Consider the following 20,458-nt stretch of genomic DNA (forward strand, 5'->3'; position numbering starts at 1 on the left):
AAGTTTGTAAAGACCTACGCATTTATGTGAGCCTGTGTTAATCAGGTTTTTTCCTTCTGCGTGAGCATAGAACTTTTTTCTACCCAAGTCTTGTAGATCTGAGAGGTTTACCTGCTTTGATGTCTCTGTTTTGCTTTTGAAATTTGGTTGTCACCCTTGTATTGCTTCCTTAAGCCCAAGTACACAGCGCCGTATGTAAATGCAGATGTGTGTGCTGGCCTCTCGGGGAAGCTTGGGCTCTAGCTGCTGTCTCTGCTGCTTTGCTCTCCAGTTTGTTATCTGAAGCCTGAGGGAGTCTCCCTTCTGTGCTGTGCTGTTATAAATAGAGCCTCTGCAGCGTGCATTGGTGCAGTGTGGTTAGGGTTTGGTTTCAAGTTCATGAAGCAATAGGTGTGAGAAAAAGAGGCTAAAGAAGGTGGCCCTATCATTACTCAATATTTCTGTCACATGAAATGTCTTTCATTTTTTCCTCAGTGAGTCATGTGCTGGGTGCATAACTTCTCCTTAAATAGTTAACTCTGTGCTTTTCCAAACGTTGTCAGCTCAACTGGACTCCATTAGTTTGTGTTGAATGTGTTCAACGTTATATATTCTGACTAGCAGAAGTCCTGCTGATTTGTGTATGTGATCCCAAATAACAACTTGTTACGTCCAACTTTGCTTGTATTAATACAGAGCACCCTGCTGTTGTAGTCATTAATAGGGATTCACTAAGACATGTCTTAGGTTAGGAAGGAGAGTAGGCTCGTGTCTGTTGATTAGTAATGTGACTGTTGAATGCGTGTCGTGGTGCTGGCTGGCTATTCATCCAGCGGTAAACACTGATCCCCCATGTTACTCTCCCCTCCCCCTCTAAGCAGACACTGTTCTTCTGTCTCTCTGAGTCTCACTGGAGTGAAATCGCACAGTGTCTGGCCTCTTGTGTCCAGCTTGTTTTGCTTAGCGTCGTGTCTGTCAGGGTCACCTGTGTTGCAGCGTTTTTCAGACTTTTACTCCTTTTTAAGGCTGACTCTATGTTGCCTTGCGTGTAGAAAGCTTGTTTTGTTTACCCATTCATCTGGCTGGTAGACATTGGGTTATCTCTGCCTTTTGACGGTGGTGAATGACGCAGTGATAGAAATTGGTGTACGAACGGTCTTAGTGTCAGCTTGCCATTCTTTGGGGCATACACCCAGGTGTGAAATGGCTGGGTCATCCTACGTTTAGGTGTGTTGAGCACATGCCACCCTTTCTTCCCCAGTTGCTGCATTATTTTACAGTCCAGTCAGCGGTGCCCAGGGGTTCTGATTTCTCCACGCCCTCACCGGCATTGCTGTTTTCTGCCCTTTTGTCGCAGTTCTCCTAATGAGTAAGAAGTGGTATCTCCTGGTGATAGCTCATTTCTTTTTATTGCTGAGTATCATGTCATTGTGTGGATGTACCACAGTTTGTTTATCCATTCACCTATTGAAGAACGTCTTGGTTACTTCCAGGTTTTGGCAGTTACATATAAAACTCTGATGAACATTCTGTGCAGCTTTTGTATAGATGTGAGTTTCTAACTCACTTGGATAATACAGAGGAGCATGATTGCCAGAGCTTATGGTGAGAGTATGTTTAGCTTTGTTAGAAGCTACTAAGGTGTGTTCTAAAGGGGCTGTACTATTCCCACCAGCAGTATAAGAGGGTTCCCATTTCTCTGCTGCTTTACCAAATTTGCTGTTCTTGTTTTAAAATATTCTTCACTTATCTGGCAGCACAGGGCCCTAGTTGGCTGCGTGCAGGAGCTGAGGCATGTGGCCTCTTAGTTGATGCATGTGGCATCTAGTTCCCTGACCCGGGATTGAACCCATGCCCCCTTCATTGGGAGCACAGAGCCCTAGCCACTGGGCTGCTGGAGCAGTCCCTGTTGTTCGTATTTTTTTGCTTATAGCTATCCTGGTGGTGTGCAGTGGTAGCTCCCTGTGGTTTTAATTTGCAGTACTCTTGCCTGGAGAATCCCATGGACGGAGGAGACTGGTGGGCTACAGTCCACGGGGTCGCAAGGAGTCGGACACGACTGAGCAACTTCACTTGCTTTCACTTAACGTCTAAAGATGCTGAACATCTTTTCATGTGCTTACTGGCCATTTGTATAATTGGAGAAATATTCATATACTTTGTCCATTTTAAAATTGGGTTATTTGTGTTTCTATTGTTAAACTGTAAGAATTCTTTATAGCAGACCCTTATAAGAGGTATATATATATATATATATATATATATATATATATGTATATATATGTATATATAGTTCCAGATAGTGTCTTCCATTTTGTGCTTTGTCTCTTCTCGGACATGTAGAAGTTTTAAATTTTTATAGAATCTTGTTTGTTTATGTTTTCTTTGATTTCTAGTTTTTTGGTGTTATATCTAAGAAACAATTGCCTAATCCGGGTCACACATATTTTCACCTGTTATACTTCCAAGAGCTTTACACTTTTTAGCTCTTCAGTTTAGATCTTTGATCCATTTTGAATTAATTTTTTTATTACCATTTAGGAATTTTTAAAAATTTTAAAAATTGAAGTTAGTTGATAATGTTGTGCTAATTTCTGCTGTACAACAAAGTGAGTTAGTTACATATATATACATTATTTTTTTATATTCTTTTCCATTATGATTTATCCCAGGAGATTGGGTATAGTTCCCTGTGCTGTACAGTAGGACCTTATTGTTTGTTGAATTAATTTTCTTATGTGAAGTGTGGGGGTCCAGGTTCATCCTTTCATGTAGGAATATCAAGTTGTTCCAGCGCCGTTTGTTGTAAAGCCTATAGTTTTTTTCATTGAATATCTTTTTACCCTTATCAAAAATCATTTGACCTTAAATATATGGGTTTATTTCTGGCTCTCAGATTCCGCTTGTTTATATGTCAGTTCTTACACCATTACCACATTATGTTGACTGCTTACAGCTTTGTAGTAAGTTTTGAAATTGTGACGTATGAGTAATCCTTCACCCTTGTTCTTTTTCAAAATTGCTTTGACCATGTTCTGTCTTTTGCAGTTCTGTTTGAATTTCAGGACTGAGTTGCCCATTCCCAGAGGCAGTTGGAATTTTGATGGGATTGCACTGACTCCGTAGGTCAGTTTGGAGAGTATCACCATCTCAGGTCAGCTTTCAGGCCAGTCTTATAATCTGATCCCAGGTTCTGGTTCAGTTCCCTGTTCCTGGGGATTTGCGCTTTTTAAGTTTCTTCTCGGGTCTGTGAGGAGCAGGAGATGTTTGATCCTGACTGCTGTGAACCCGGACTCTGAGTGGGTGCTCACTGGACTTTCTTGTCTAGTCTGAACATCGGCATTCCTGTCAAAACAAAGATCGTGGAGCACTGCCCCACACCTGCTGAACCAGGTGCTCCATGGGGCCTGGGAATCTGTATCTTCACTTATTGCTTCATTATTGCTTAATATTCTCTTGGTGCTTCTAATGTGCCCCCGTTTAGGGAACCATAGATTTAGAAAACATTCTTGCTCTCAGAGGTCTAGGCCATACATAAAACTGTTCTAAGCTTGTTGATCTGATACTCATTTGAGTGCCTTTTGGGGCTGGAATATGATGGTTGCTGAGTCACCTGACCCTTTCTTTGACATTGAGGTGGGTGGGATTTAAGTGTGATAAAGTTTGTTTATCTTTGAAATATTTGTCTGGATTTATAGTGCAGGATTTATGCTACATTGGTCCTGTGTGTAGCTCTGTGCTTTTGAAAGTCAGGGTGGAGTGGGGGTTGATTAAAAGAAAATCAGTGAATCTGTCTATGTCATTGGTTAGCTGAAGAAATAGCCTTTTGTATCCTGACAGCAGTAAACTTTCTACTGGTTTAGGTTTTCCACATGGCTTATTATCAAGTATGACAACTTGTCGTGTGTGATTAGCGTCACATTAGTCTCATGAGAATAGGTACGCCTTTAATCAGCTGCTTTTCTTTAATCTGACAGGATGAGGCATATGGTAACCAAGACATTATTGTCATTTTCTTTGTGGCGTGGTGGTGGTACTGGGAGTGGTGTGATGGGTGTGGGGATGTGTATATGTTTTAGGCAGAGTTTCCTAAGAGGCAGATGGCAAATAAAGCATTCATATATTCCTTATTTTTAATTCATTATACTTCAGAAATTGTAATCATATGTTTTTGAATTTAGTAATAATGTTTCTTATCAGAATACTTTCTAATCTGATTTTTGTATAATTTATTTGTGCCTGGGCGAGCCATCTAAATTTACTAAGTCCCATATTCTTCGTATGAGATGGGTGGACTAACCTGACCTTTTCGGATCTAAAATTCTGTGATTCAGACGTTGGTGAAGGCCTTCGTGAACATGAGATGATGGCTGAGGTCTTACTCTTGCCATCCCTCCTCCGCAGTTTCCTCTGTCACAGGCTGGCACCATAAATGTTCTCGTTACTGTCCTGTGTATGTGGTTGGCCTGTATTCCTACTCTCTTCCATTAAATGATTACTCTTTTTCTTTATTTCTTTTAACCTTTAAAAATATTTGAGGTCGCCTCAAAATATGCTGATAACTTTTACAAATCCCTCTGAATCTGTTAATAAGTTTCATTCTGTTGCCTCCTTTCTTGTGTCCCTTCTTCCCAGCAAGCTTGTTGGGTTATACGTTGTAATCCTTTGAGTCTTCATCACAGAGAGACAGTGACAGCTGTTGATGTCAAGTATTTGTGTATTCTTTTAGTCTTTACTTGACATAAGTCTAATACCAAGGGACTAGCTCAAATAGTTTGTAATCAGGTCAGACTGATGATGATAAACTATAAAATCGTTGGTACAAGACAGTACATATTTAAGTATTAGACTGCGTGGCACAGATTAAATGATGTACACGTTCAGTGTCAATGATACGTAAGTAGTCAGTGAAGATACTGTGGAAAAGTAGAGAGACTTAAATTCGTCCTTGCAGGGAGTTCCCTTGTGGTTCAGTGGTGAGGACTTGGCACTTTCATTCCTGAGGGCCTAGTTCAATCCCTGGTCAGGGAACTGAGATCCTGCAAGCCATGTGGCATCTCCAAAAAAAGAGAAATTGGTCCTTGCAGGGTGGACAGAATTAAATAACCAGGAAAAGGAAGAGTCCAGGTTAGGTAAGAATGCCTTTTTTTGTTAGTGAGTAAATTGGCAGTGAGTGTCTACCGGGTGGGAAGAGGAATTAATTTTTTTTAATTTTACACCATGTGTCATTTAATGTGGCTTATAATTAGAACATAATGGTAGTAAGTAAGTTGTAATGAAATCAGAATAGGAAGACTGTACGTTTCCATAGTGGGAGCAGCAGATCACAGGGGTGTTGTCTGCAGGGTCCTGTACAGTCGTCTTAGCACTGAGCAGTGAACTTGGTTCTGAGGCAAGGCCAAAGCAAAGTGGAGGTGGGCAGTAGCTCCTCCTGTCCCTGGGAGTGTGCTCCGGGATTCTCAGGTGGTGCCAGACGCTGCGTGTTCCGTAGTAATGGGTGGGTAGTTTACATGGTCTGGACACGACGACTATGACTCAGGTCTCAGGATCCCACCAGATTTCATCACACTAGTCAGAATGGTGTGCAGTCTAAAATTAATAAATTTTGTTTCTAAAATTTTTTGTGCAGTATCTGGGACTGTGGCTGATGCGGTTAGCTGAACCCACAAAGGGAACTGCTGTATTTAGTTCCCAGAAGCAGCTATTGCTATTTTAAGGGGAATGTTATTCTTTAAGAGAATTGTTTTCCACGTAGAGCTTTATTACGTAGGACACAAAGAAATGCAGTAGAAACCGTCAACATCAAACACAGCGTTACATTTCAAAACTCTTGTCTCTGGAATTCTGGATAAAAGCTAAGGATATGGCACTAAAGTGCACTCAGTTGAAACAGATAGTTGATACTGTCTGGGGATTTTTCTGATGATCCAGCTTAATTTGAGGATAAATTCTAGAATGCGTGGAATGGAGGTACTGCCTCTTATGTGAGGAAACCTTATAATAAGTTTACCTGGCAGGCTGTATTGACTGGCAAGAGTCTATTTCTGAGTAAGGACGGGTCAGGAGCAAGCTAGCAGATGTTGAGTTTGAGATGATTTTGTATAACTTAAAGGCCTGACTCAAGCTTTTCAGCCTGGTGTTTATCCTGCTTCTGTTGTGGAATTATGTTTGAAGAATTTTTCTTAAAAGCACTGTGTTCGCTGTAGCTCATGGCAGTGACTGACCAAAATTCTTACATTCTTGAGCATGGCAGAGATTATTTGAGCCTGGAGGAAGTTTGAAGTCAAGTCCCTTAGAGATAGGTCACATTGGGAAAGGTAGAACACCAGGAACCTTCTGGTATTTAGGACTGTAGCTTCCTGGTGAAATGTCTCAGACGAATTTATTGTGAAATGTACCCTTATAGTTAAAAAGTTAACTTTTCTTCTGCATTTTTGGATACAAATTAATTAAATTCTGTTGGACATGTGTTCAGGAAAAGATACATTTTAGTTTTAGATCAGTTGATATTAAACCCTAAGCTGTTCTCTGTTGCAGCAGTTGGAGAACAAGAGTAACTGCTGGTGTTGAAGCAGATGCTTCGGCATGACGTAAACTCAAGTTTATTCCTGCTGGTCCAGACTTGGAGTGTACTGAAAGCAGGTTCTGCATGAACATCGTTAGTTAGGGGTTCATGGGGAGCTGATTCTGTGCACACTGTGCAGTGTTAGCAATGTTTAGCGATTCAGAAGGGGTGGAGAGTGGGGTCACTGTCTGTGGAGTGTTCTTTAATTTTGGCTGCCTAGGCCTCTGCTGCCTTGCGGGGCTTTTCTCTGGTCGCAGCGCTCGGGGCTGCTCTCGAGCTGCGGTGCTCAGGCTGCTCTTGGCCCCAGAGCGCAGGCTCAGCACTCGCCGTGCGCGGACTCGGTCGCCCCGCAGCATGTGGCCTCCTCCTGGACCAGGGGTTTAACTCGGGTCCCCGCATTGGCAGGCGGGCTCTTAACCCCCGGACCACGAGGGAGGCCCCCTGTTGAGCATTTTTGATGTGGTGGAACTTACCTCTTCGCCCTTGACAGCTTCCCTTTGTGACAGTATTGTTTTCCTGTTTCAGTAACAGCACAGGTTCAAGAAGGCTGTTTTCCTTGCCTGAGGTCCTGTGTAATGAACTGGAGTGCTTGGCTGGAAAGCTTTCCTCCCCTCTCTTGAGATGCCTTCCAGAAAGCCAGAAGGAAGAGAGAGAATTTCTTTGAAAGAAATAAGATTGACCCACAGTAAATTTCTGATTTGTGTTTGCCTTATTTTAATAATGTTGCATATATTTTGGGAGTCACTTTACTGACTAGTGTAATTATATTAGTGCCATTGTAGAGCCGTCTGAACTACAAATTACTTTTAAAAGGAAAGCCTGTTTTAATTATAACCAACTTTAGTTTATTATAAGTCTGTCTGTCCCTGACATACAAACGCTGTTTGATTGCAGTCAGGTAAAGTACTTCAGGTAGTCAGACTTACATAGCAAAAGCACAGTGGTGGTTGCCAAGGGCTGAAGAGAGGAGGTATTGGAGAGTTATTGTTTCATGGGTCTGAATTTTTGGTTTTACAGAATGAAGAGTTCTGGAAGTGTATGGCAGTGATGGCTGCACAACATTATGACTGTATTTAATACCACTGAACTGTAGACTTAAAAATAATACAGATGGTAAAATTTGTTAGGTGTATTTTACCAGAATAAAACAAAAAGCCCATATGCCAAGATACATTTTTATGCTTGACAAGAATTTATAAAGATTACCCTCCTCATAGGATACATTGTCTTCAAATTTTGCATAAGATTGTTTTTGTTTTATGCACTTTTAAAACTTAGCAGCTTTATTAGGAATCATTAACAAAAATTGCATATATTTAAGGTATATAGTGTGATGGTTTCACATAAACATTCATTGTGAAGTGATCGCCACGAGCAGGCTAATTAGCATTCTTTTTTTTTTTTAATCATCCCCACTCCTCTCCCTTCCGGTAGCTACCTGCTTGTTCCCTGTGAGTCTGTTTCTGTTTTGTTGTATTTGTTCATTTGTTTTGTTTTTTTAGATTCCATATATAAGTGAAATCATACGGTATTTGTCTGACTTCTTTCACTTAGCGTAATATCCTCTAGGCCCATCCATGCTGTCACAGATGGCAGGATTTCATTCTTTTTAGTGGCTGAATAGTTCAGCTAGGTTCGGTTCAAAGAGTGCGAAAGAGTCGCAAAGGGTCGGACACGGCTGAGCGACTGAGCTGACACCCCCCCGCCCCCCGTGCTCACTGCAGCACTGCTGACAGTCATTAGGCCTGGAAACACCCTCAGTGTCCGCCAGCAGCCGAATCAGTGGGTGAAGAAGGTGTGGTGCACAGACACGACGGAATGCTCTTCAGCCTTTCGTCCTGTTCATGGGCTTCTCAAGGCAAGAATACTGAAGTGGGTGAGACGGCTGGGTGGCATCACCGACTCAATAGACACGAGTTTGAGTGAACTCTGGGAGTCAGTGATGGACAGGGAGGCCTGGCGTGCTGCAGTCCATGGGGTCGCAAAGAGTCGGACACGACTGAGCAACTGCACTGTTCAGCCACTGAAAAAGAATAAAATCCTGCCATCTGTGACAACATGGATGGGCCTAGAGGGTATTATGCTAAGTGAAAGAAGTCAGACAAAGACAAATACCGTATGATTTCACTTATATATGGAATCTAAAAAACAAAACAAATGAACAAATAGAACAAAACAGAAACAGACTCATCCAACCATCTCATCCATTTCAGTATTTATGGTCCAACTCTCACATCCATACATGACTACTGGAAAAACCATAGCTTTGACTAGACAGACCTTCGTTAGCAAAGTAATGTCTCTGCTTTTTAATATGCTGTCTAGGTTGGTCATAGCTTTTCTTCCAAGGAGCAAGTGTCTTTTAATTTGATGGGTGCAGTCACCATCTGCAGTGATTTTGGAGCCCAAAAAATAAAGTCTGTCACTGTTTTCATTGTTTCTCTTATCTATTTGACATGAAGTGATGGGACCGGATGCCATGATCTTAGTTTTCTGAATGTTGTTTTCAGCCAACTTTTTCACTCTCCTCTTTCACTTTCATCAAGAGGCTCTTTAGTTCTTCCCTTTTTGCCTAAAGGTGGTGTTATCTCATATCTCAGGTTATTGATATTTCTCCCAGCAATCTTGATTCCAGCTTGTGCTTCTTCCAGCCCAGCACTTCTCATGATGTGCTCTGCATGTAAGTTAAATAAGCAGGGTGACAATATACAGCCTTGATGTACTCCTTTCCCGATCTGGAACCAGTCTGTTGTTCCAAGTCCAGTTCTAACTGTTGCTTCCTGACCTGCATACAGGTTTCTCAAGAGGCAGGTCAGGTGGTCTGGTATTCGCATCTCTTTCAGAATTTTCCACAGTTTATTGTGATCCACACAGTCAAAGGCTTTGGCATAGTCAATAAAGCAGAAATAGATGTTTTTCTGGAACTCTATTGCTTTTCTGATGATCCAGTGGATATTGACAGTTTGATCTCTGGTTCCTCTGCCATTTCTAAATCCAGCTTGAACATCTGGAAGTTCACAGTTCACGTACTGTTGAAGCCTGGGTTGGAGAACTTTGAGTATTACTTTACTAGCGTGAGAGATGAGTGCAATTCTGTGGTAGTTTGAGCATTTTTTGGCATTACCTTTCTTTGGGATTGGAATGAAAACTGACCTTTTCCAGTCCTGTGGCCACTGCTGAGTTTTCCAAATTTGCTGGCATATTGAGTGCAGCACTTTCACAGAATCATCTTTCAGGATTTGAAATAGCTCAGCTGGAATTCCGTCACCTCCACTAGCTTTGTTCATAGTGATGTTTCCTAAGGCCCACTTGACTTCACATTCCAGGATGTCAGGCTCTAGGTGAGTGATCTCACTATCGTGGTCATCTGGGTCAAGAAGATCTATTTTGTATAGTTCTTCTATACTTGTGTATTCTTGCCACCTCTTCTTAATATATTTTGCTTCTGTTAGGTCCATACCATTTCTGTCCTTTATTGTGCCCATCTTTGCATGAAATGTTCTCTTGATATGTCTAATTTTCTTGAATAGATCTCTAGTCTTTCCCATTCTATTGTTTTCATCTATTTCTTTGCATTGATCCCTGAGGAAGGCTTTCTTATCTCTCCTTGCTGTTCTTTGGAACTCTGCATTCAAATGGGTGTATCTTTCCTTTTCTCCTTTGCATTTTGCTTCTCTTCTTCTCTCAGCTATTTGTATCTCCTCAGGCAATCATTTTGCCTTTTTTCATTTCTTTTTCTTTGGGGGGTGTGTGTGTATGAAAGTTGCTCAGTCGTGTCTGACTCTGCAACCCCATGGACTATATAGTCCATGGAATTCTCCAGGCCAGAATATTGGAGTGGGTAGCCTTTCCCTTCTCCAGGGGATCTTCCCAACCCAGGGATCGAACCCAGGTCTCCCACATTGCAGGCCAATTCTTCACCAGCTGAGCCATAAGGGAAGGCACACACACACACACACACACACACACACACACACACACACACACACACACACACCTTTTTGAATTATTTTCTTCAGCATAATATCTAGAAGTGGAATTGCTGGATACTATGGTGGTCTGTTTTTAACTTTCTGAGGAACCTCCGTATTGGTTTCATATTGACTGTATCGGTCACAGCCACGTGTATCATCTCCGTTTTCATCGACAGTCTGCCACCTTGCCAGTCTTTGTTATTTACTGCCTCTTTAGTAATAGCCATTTTGACAGGTGCAAGGTGATAATCTCAGTGTGGCTCTGATTTGCATTTTCCGGGTAATTAGTGATGTTAAACATTAATGTGTGCCTGGTGGCATCTTTGTGTCTTCTTTGTAAATACCTATTGAGGTCCTCTGCCCAATTTAAATTGAGGCTTTTCTGTTTCGGGGTTTTTTTAATGTCCAGCTGTATGTGTTCTTTATATATGCCAGATATTATTGTTCGCAACTATCTTCTGTTCATTAGGCTGACTTTATGCTTTGCACATGGTTTTCTTCAGTATGCAAAGGCTTTTTAGTTTGATGTAGCCCCGTTTGTTCATTTTTGCTTTTGTTCCCTTGCCTGAGGAGACATAGCCAAAAAAATAATGCTGAGATCCATGTCAAAGTGCATACTGCCTGTTTTCTTCTAGAATTTAATGGTTTCAGGTCTTACAAATCTTTAATCCATGGATTTGGGGTGGTTGTGTTTCCATTTGTCTCCAAGTATTTTTGATTTCCATTTTGATTTCTTCAGTGGTCCATTGGTTGCTTAGTAGCATATTGTTGTAGGTAATGTTTTAAAATTTTTATTTATGTAGTTTCAACTAAGATATTTACATAGGCAGAAATGTTAAATCAAATGTCATTTAATCAGATAAATATTAACCGTGACCATGAGGGGATCCTTTCTGTTGCATTTCTGGTAGAAATATCTAAGGAATTTTATATTTTCCACGACAAAAACCCTTTTGAGGGTCCGAGTTTTATTTTGGTTCGCTGTCCTTTTGTTCTCCTTTCCATGCTACAGAACAGGCCCTTCCTGTCCTTCTACTGCAGGAGGGTAGCTTTTGCCTCCCACTGGGTTATGCTCCTGGTTTCCCTAAGTTGGAAGATACACATGCTTTGTTGATCATAGGCCTCCTCTTGGAATGCAGTTTGCATGAAGATAGGAAGGTAAGGGAACATGATAGCCTTTCAGGTTTTCTTCTCTGTTATGTCAGCAGTGTTTCTGAGCAGACTTCTTCCTAGCAGCCCAACCGGAAGCCGAGGACACAGGCTGAATTGAATTGGTGGTTCTGTCCACGCTGGCCTGAGGCCTGAGCTCCAGTCACGGCTCCTCCAGGGGTGGGCTAGCGGTGCAACCTGCCTGGCCTCAGCCTCCTCATTTTTAAGATTCTCCTAGCCCTTGCGCATGATAATGAGTTTTGATTTTGTACTTTCTGACTTACTGCTTAAACATCCTATCCATGTTCTAATGTTTTCTGTCTTTCGATAGTAACCTTTCTTGTTGTTTTCAGGGGTTCAGCAAGATACAGTTTCACAATCTCTGGATCAAGAAGTTTTATTAAAAGTTAAAACTGAAATTGAAGAAGAGCTCAAATCCCTGGACAAAGAAATTTCTGAAGGTCTCTTTATTCTTATTTCCTAGTTAATTAGTGGCTCTGTTTGGTGTGGCTTCATTTGTTTTTTTATAGTCAAGTGTTCACAGCATTACATAACTTCTTGGGTCTAGGATTATAGTGGTGAAACTAGAAGGTACCTTTTCCTTTCCTGGGGGATCTGTTTATATTAATAAGTTTCCACAATATACCCAGCAAGATGAGATGGACCCTTTTCTGGTGTTAAGTATTGGACTAATCAGTCATGGTAAGGTACTTTCCGTTCAGTGTGATTTGTTATCTTTATATTAATAACATTAAAGAGAGAGCTGTCAATGTGCTGCCTTCCTTCTCATGCATATATTGTAGATGGTGGTCGCAGCAGTGTGCCTGTGATGTTATGGCTACAGACTTTGTGCTTAACATTAAATCGTAAACTTTAAAAATCCATATATCAAACGAAGATTTACTCAGTCTTTCCCTTATTTATGGAGGGGAGCATTTGGGTTATTTCTTTTTAAAAAATTATTTTTATTTTACTTTTGGCTCTGCTGTGTCTTCGTGGCTGCACACAGGCTGTCTCTAGTTATGGTGAGAGGGCGTGCTCTTCACTGGGGTGTGTTCTTATTACCGAGCACAAGCCCCAGGGCGTGCAGGCTCACAGCTGTGGAGCAGGGGCCCAGTTGCTCTGTGGCTGCAGAATTTTCCCAGACCAGTGATTGAACCCATGTCCCCTGTGTTGCAGGCGGATTCTTAATAACCACTGTACCACCAGAGCAGCCCTGGGTTATATCTTGCTTTGCTTTCCATAAATAATTTTTGCAGCTTTATTGAGATATAGACAAAAAACTTATCCATTTAAAGGTACACAGTTTAGTGGTTGGTATATTCACAGAATTATACAGCCATCATCACAGTCTAAAGTTAGAGCATTGTTCACATCCCCAGAAGAAACACTGTATAACAGTTAACAGTGACCTCCCATCTGCTCCCTCTCCCCAGCCATCCTCACCCCCAGCTAATCTGCTTCCTGTCTCCCTGCATCTTCCTGGGAGGGTCTGCATGTAAGTGGAGTCACGCCCTGAGCAGTGGCTTGTGGCTGGCTTCTGTCACTTAGCACAGCATTTTCAAGGGTCATCCACACACGTGTTTTATTTGATTTAATAAGATTTTATTTCCTTATTTGATTTGATTTATTTTGATTGATTTGATGGAATGGGATCGGATTGATTTGATTTGACTGAATAATAGGGACTGTTGTAAATCAGTGTTTAGTGAGGTGGTGGTGGGCTATGGGGAGGGGGGAAGCTCTCTGGGACCCTGTGGTTAGATCTCAGTTTTCAGTGAGCTTCTGCCTCTGGGCTGTGAACTTCGAGCCAGTTTCTGAGTTTTTTCCCCTCCCCCTCAGGTGAGATAGGAGGGCTAGAGTAGGTTGGAATTGGAAACAGGCATACCTCAGAGACACTGTGGGTTTGCTTTCAGGCCACTGCAGTAGAGCAGATGTTTTAATAAAAAGTCACATGAATTTTTTGGCTTTCAGTGCATATGAAAGTTATATTGGCAACATACTGTGTTACACTAATTGTGCAGTAGCATTGCCTGGATTTACTTGATTTATTGATGGGATTAATTCAGATCGATTAGATTGGATTATGAATGGATCGTATTGATGGGATTTGATTGATTTGATTTGATTCCCCTTACTGCTTGTAGGATCATAGTTCTCCAACTAGGGAACAAATCTAAATCTAGGCCACTGCCGCTGGCAGTGAAAGTATTGGTCCAAACTAGTGGACCAAGGAAGAGAAGGAACTGGCAACCCACTCCAGTATTCTTGCTGGAGAATCCTGTGGACAGAGGAGCCTGGTGAGCTGCTGTCCGTGGGGTCCCACAGAGTCTGACACGACTGAAGCAACTTAGCATGCATGCATGCATTGGAGAAGGAACTGGCAGCCCACTCCAGTATTCTTGCCTGGAGAATCCCAGGGACGGGGGAGCCTGATGGGCTGCCATCTATGGGGTCGTGCAGAGTCGGATACGACTGAAGCAACTTAGCAGCAGTGGACCAAGGAATTCCCTGCCCAGTAATTTTTAACAAGAAAAACATAGAAATCATGTCTATAAATCAGCTCCCTGTTAGTAAGGAAAGAATATACATATAAATTTTTAGAAATCCAGAAACCTAATGTTAATCTTTTATTTTCCTTTCCTAACGTTTAACTGATTGATGCTACAAATAGGATGCAGGGCAGATTCCCAGGACAGCACGCCACTTGTCCCCACTGCCAGGGGTTATGCGTCCTGTCTGCTCCCTGGACCAGCGTGGATTATTACTGCAGTCAGAGCAGGGCGGTGTCTGTGTAACAGGGAGTGAGGAATGGAGGAGGGGCTGGCTGCATGGCTGGGCAGTGTGCGTACCTGTAAAACGTGTCCGTGTGCATGACTGTGGGTTTGAAAGTTTGCTCTGAAAGGGAATGAATGTCACGAGGTTCTCTGAGGTGGAAAACCTGATGAGAATCTGGTTTAAGGAGAGCCCTGTTTCTAGAGGCGAAAACAAATGGTCAGACCCCCTTGGGTGATGGGCTGGGAGAGGCTCTCCTTCACCATCTTGGTTGGAACGGATCTGCAGTCATTCACAAAGCTGGTCTGTGCGTTTTGACATGTCAGGTTAGCCTTTTTCTTCTCTTGAAACTGAGATTTTCCATAAAAATCTTTCTTTAAGAAAATCTTTAAATCTAGGGCCTCTTGAAAGAAAGATTAATGCCCGGTAACGATCGTCTGACGTTTTCAGTGGCTTACACTATGCTGTGGTTCCCAGTAGTCCGCATCCTAACCCCCTGGGTTTACAGCACGACTTCTCACCTGCTCATTCACAAGGGTGCGCCTTTTGCTTCTTCAGCCTTTGCCAGCACAGGCTTCGACCGCCACACCTCGCCCGTGTTCAGCCCCGCGAACCCGGACAGCTCCGTGGAGGACTGCCTGGCCCACCTCGGGGAGAAGGCGGCGCAGGAGCTGCGGGCGCCTCTGCTCGGGGCCTTGCAGACGCTGCTCAGCCGGTGAGTGCCCCTTGGGCAAGTCCCCGCCGTCCTCGCTCTGAAGGCCTCGTTTAGGTGAACGGTGTCGCTTTTCTCACTTGCTTTTATGTTTTCCTCTCCCTAATCCTCTCCTTTTTCATTTTGAGCAGTGATGTAACTGTTCCAGCATGAATTTGACTGTATTTATTTGTTGGACTGTCTGGTTTCAGCAGATACTTTCTCTGGTTGTAACCACAGCCTGTTTCACTGGCCCTAACCACTTGTCACCATCACCCTCATGGCCAGCGTGACTGGAATGGCTGGGTCTCACACACTGTACCCTGGGGTTGGCGTTGTGTCAGCTTGGGGCGCCCGGATGTGGCTCAGCTTTGGTTTGCACACCTGCCTGTGGTGCTTCTGCCACACGCCTGCGGTGGGAACTTCTCTTCCAGCTGTCAGCCAGAAGAAGCTCATCGTGAAAGTCTATTAGCATAAACCCAAGTCATTTATTGAAAATCTTAAAAATTCCTTTCCCTTAATTCTTTGCTTAGAGTCATTAAGAAATTGGTATGAATTAGAAAAAAAAATGTCTGTTTTAATAAAGATTGACCGCTGCTAACACAAGGTGAAGACGGTTCCTTTACTAAAAGGGCCAGTATTCAGGTGCCAAGCCACTGTTGCAGTAGGTGACCCTGTACCTTGACAAAGCAAAGTGTGTATGTTGCCATTTGCTAGAATGAAGCAGTTTGGGTTTAAGGAGAATTCAGTTTGTTTCTTCATATTCTGGTGGCATGAGCAAATGTAAAAATCCAAGCTATGCATAGGAAACAGTGAAGTGAAAATCATATCTAGATTTTCTTAACGTTATACATAGAAAGTTTTAAAAATAAACGTGGAGACAAGATCCTGGGTGTGGGAATTACAACTTCCACAGGAAATTTGGAGGTGCAGCCCAGCAGCCGCTTATGGAGTGTTTGGGGGGTGGGGGGGCAGGGGCGCCTAGGCAGTTTCCAAGCTTCTGACGCTAGAGGAGCCATACTTTCATTTAGTTTATATGTTGAGATTACATCTTAGGTTTGAAGAAACCTGCTTTTTGGCCACAATAAATATGGAAAACTTATAAAAGTGGTTAGGACTGGGAGCAAAGTAACTGAGAAGCGTGAGGCAAAAAATTGCTCCCAACCTTGATGCAGACTATTTGTATCAGTCATTTCCTTCTTAGTTTCTGTGTCAGTTTTGACTTCACTGGGATATCATTACTTCGTTGAGAAACAGTACAGTTTTATCTATGTGCGGTTATGTCAGGACAGGATTCTGTTTTCGGAGTCCTTTTCGTGATCTACAGGAAAAGACGGCACCTTTTCACTGCAAAGTAAATGATATTTTTAAAAAATATAGTCTTAGATGAATATTTGTTTTGTTTTCCCCAGTAGCTTAACAACTCTAAAAAGTTACTAATACCTTGGAATAAGTAATGATGAACTACCAGTATTATACAGGTTGGTGGCAGTATCTTTTAAGGTAGAAAATACCACTTATTCCTCCAGTTTTGTTGAAGTAGAAAATTAATTGTGAACTCTTCACATAGCCAAGCACCAGCAGTTTGAAGGGTTTTTTTCCCAAGTTGGCCTGGCTGTCCAGTGGTTAGACTTTGCAGTTTCACTACCAAGGGTACAGCTTCAACCCCTAAGACCCTGCAGGTCTCACAGCATGGCGAAAAAAAGAAAGATATTTAAATCTAAAAAAGTTCTTCCCCTCAGTTTTCTCCTTTGCAGAGTCCAAGTCGCTCATTAGATCGGGCCGGTTTTTCAGGCTGCTTGTTTTTCTGTGGTTAAATTTTCCTTTGAACGTTTTAATCTGCTGAATCTTTAATGTGCATAAGTGTGTGTACATATAACGCTTCAAATCATGTTTCATTCTGGCGGATGCTAACGTCATTTAGCCTGATAAACTCCCGTCAGGACCCCTGTGCCACCCAGCAGCAGCAGACAGTTCAGTTCAGGAAAGGAAGGGAAGGGACTGGATGACCAAGTAGAGCTGCGGGGAGCACGTGGGCAGGCAGATGGCAGCCTGTTTGCTGGAGTCCAGTGTCATGGCCCCCTGGTGCCAGCCCAAATCTTCCAGCTGTTCTCCGGCTGCTTCAGTGGAAATGTGACAGCAGGAAGGTCGCACATAGTGTCTCACTAGAAGAGCCACCCGTGGTCTTGGTACTTCAGTGTCCCGGTGGTACGCTGTCTCACAGACTTACAGAAAAGGGCGACACGTGTGTCAGAGCTGCTCTCTGTAACGTCCAGACCTGTGAGCTGTCCAGCAGGGAAATGAAGTCACACGTATGTAACTTGACATTTTCTAGCAGCCGTGTAAAAAAATTAAATGTAGATTTTAAAATATATTGTATTTAACTCAGTGTGTTAAAATATTCTAGTTTTAACATGTATCCATTACAGAAGTCCTTGGTGAGCTGTCGTAGCGTCTTTTTTCTTAGCGAGTCTCTGCTGTCTGGTGTGTTCCTCTCCCATCGCAGTCCGGATGCTGGCCAGCTACCAGGGGCATCACTGCCATCATGACCATGTCAAAACCCTGATTCAAACCAGGAGCCTTGTGGCCTTTGGAGCCAGAGCTCACTGGGTGTGAATTCCTGTTCTGTGTTGCTCTTTGCCATCTCTGTGGATTTGGGATAGTCTCTTAGCTTCTCTGAGCTTCAGTTTCCTAGTGTGTACTAGGATATATAAAGCACAAAGGCATTAAAATGTAAAACATAACAGTAAACTACCAGGAAGTGTACCTGTTATAACTGTTCAAAAGACTGAAGTGATCAGGTTGTTCAAAGCAGAAAATGCCTTTGGAGTGAATTTTACAATCCTTTAAAAGCAAGATTCCTATCCTTTTTTTTAACTTGTGTGTTAATTCTTTGCCCACCAAAGGTGGGTGGAGGTAAATTTTTATTAAATCTGTTATGCAAGCACTTGGTGCCTTCACCTTGCTGCCAAGTATCTGTTGTGGTTGTTAATTTGCACAGAAACCCAGGCTTAGAACACAGCACTCACGACCCCTCGGTAGACCAGTGTCTGTGTGTCTGGAATGGGCAGGAGAGCCTTGCCCTGGAGCCGGTGTCAGTGACTCCAGATTTAAAGTAGCATGTTTATTTGCCTCCAGTTTGAGCAGTCTTCCAGTGACAGTATCTCTGTAAGTTTTAAATACTTTACATTCTTTGCCTTTAGAAGCTTAAATTGTTTCTTTATATTAATGAGATCATTTTTATTGTTTGCTCTTAACTTGATTCTATTAATAACCCAACTGTATAAATTTATCTGCAACATAGAAATCTTGTTGGATAAAATTCAATTACAAAAAAATTGTTATTTTTCTTATGTTGTGAACTGCTTTCCCAAGCTGATAGCATAAATCTCACCTGTAGAGAATGCTTAAAGAAAAATGCATAGCAAATGGTGAAAGCCAGTCTCATAGAAAATTATCTGTTGAATCATCTGTGTTACTTTAGCGCAAGTTCTGTAGCAGAGTAGTGACTGTATATTTATTCATCTGGAAATTTAGAATTTTCCTTCTTTGTGACACAGATTTTTAAAAAAAATCTCTACAGGCCAGTGACATATCAGGCATATCGGGAATGTACACTGGAGGCCACAGTTCATGCCAGCGGCTGGAATAAGGTATCGACCGTTATCTTTTCTGTTACAAGATTTTAGTGTGTTAATGATAAAGTCCAGGAGGGGATTGTTAGCATCGTGTGAGAGCTCGTTGTTCCATGAACCCAGCTGTGTCACGTGGGTGTGTCTGATGAAGGCTGGCCCAGATCCAAGGTGCTGTCATGTGCCATCTTCCTTCCATCTGTCCTGAATCCCCGTTCTCTCTTCATTTCTCTCCAGACGGTTGTTTGCACACAGGTGAGTATGTTTTGGGGGAAACGCACAGGCTTCGTTTGGGACGGCTTCTGGGGTTCTTACAGGAGGAACCCTGGCTATGCTGATGTTTCCAAGGTGTCTCACGCCATGCCTCATCTGAGTGTTGCAGCTGTCCCCTCAGAGGGCGCAGAAGGGACTTTATCAGCTTGTCTCTTGTTGGGTCAGGTGAAGAATCAGTTTTAAAAAAGAGAGTTCTTGCTTACGACCCCTGGACCAGTACACGTTGGAACTGGCACTGGAGCTGAGGTCTGATTCCCACTTCGGTGTTGCCTGTCTTTCTGCTGTCCCTTGCTGCTCACCCACTGTTTGAGGCCATGCGGTCCACTTGTCACCTTGCTGAGGCAGAGTCTCGAGAGAGGTGGTCTAGGCTCATCCTGTTCACCAGGAGGAGGGCTGGCCCTTGGTGATGTGCTTGGGATGAGAAAGTGCAATGCAATTATTTTTATAAGTAGCTCCTCTACTGAGAATTACACTGCTGTAAGCCAGACTGTGTGACTTCATACATCTAATTGATGTATATTATTTTTACTCACCTTAATACAGGCTTTGAAGGCATTAGAGCATAATCATTAGCATCATGGGCCTGTAATCGGACTTGTTTCCGTATCAGCTTTGCCACTGACTAGGTGCACATCTTAGGGCAGGTTAGTTAAGCAGGTGAGGTCTTGATGTTCACATTTGTGACATGGAGACCATACCACTAACCTCAGAAGTGTTAATAGAGCTGAACGACACCGTGTGTGGTCAGTGCTTGTTTCCGGGCATTGTCTGGCACCACAGTGAGCGCTCCGCAAACAGTGGCTATTGTGTTAGATTTGACACATGGAGCCTTGTTCCCAAACAGTCACTGTCACGGAGTTTTATCATGTTACTACTGTGAAAGAGTTGTTAGAATATGTTTCACTTACTTTATGGAATAAAGCAAACCTCTCTTACGAACACTTGAAATAGATTTTATAAATGAAAGTGAGCTTCGTTATGAGGTATTTCTTTGTATATCCAACAGCAAGTGAGATCCCTAATACCACTAGCCTTGTCCCCTATCTTACGTTTTTCTCCTGTTGTGCTTGTCTAAGATTGTTACAGTCAACTCCTGTGTGTCTCCCTTTCCCCGTCCTGTGGTTATCCAAAAAATGAAAGTAACCCCAGTCTTCACGTTTCCTCTTCACCCATCCTTTTTTCCCACCACCCCATTCCCTACTGCATTTCAGTCCCTCACCTGAACCACAGGCCAGACTCCACGAGGCTTGAGCCTTCATGGAAGTGAAGCCCACTGGAATAGGACCTGCTCCGCCGAGTCCAGCACTGCTCTCTGAGTCCCTTAGGGCAGAAAAGAACCCAGCTTGTCATGATAAGCAGCTAAAATGCCTCCTTCCACCCCAGTCAAAATCAGATTGGCTAATTTAAGCATTTAGCCCAT

At 42.7% G+C, this 20,458-nt stretch overlaps 1 protein-coding gene across 8 annotated transcripts in view; it reads left to right on the top strand.

The window, feature by feature from the left end:
• The window catches only part of BCL2L13 (BCL2 like 13), a 48,219-nt gene that overhangs the window by 13,440 nt on the left and 14,321 nt on the right, over positions 1-20,458 (top strand). For 2 of the 8 annotated variants that reach the window (XM_018048707.1, XM_018048709.1), the window contains exons 3-5: positions 12,021-12,128; positions 15,001-15,157; positions 18,717-18,786. The exons of 1 other annotated variant lie outside the window; for it this stretch is intronic. In XM_018048707.1, coding sequence (XP_017904196.1) covers positions 12,021-12,128; positions 15,001-15,157; positions 18,717-18,786 — 335 coding nt within the window. Of the gene's footprint in view, positions 1-12,020; positions 12,129-15,000; positions 15,158-15,348; positions 16,075-18,693; positions 18,787-20,458 lie in introns of those variants that run through there. 5 more of the 8 variants (XR_001918120.1, XM_018048710.1, XR_001918119.1 and 2 more) reach the window with 4 other exon arrangements.

The sequence above is a fragment of the Capra hircus genome, chromosome 5, assembly GCF_001704415.2.
Source record: "Capra hircus breed San Clemente chromosome 5, ASM170441v1, whole genome shotgun sequence".
Lineage (NCBI taxonomy): Eukaryota > Metazoa > Chordata > Mammalia > Artiodactyla > Bovidae > Capra > Capra hircus.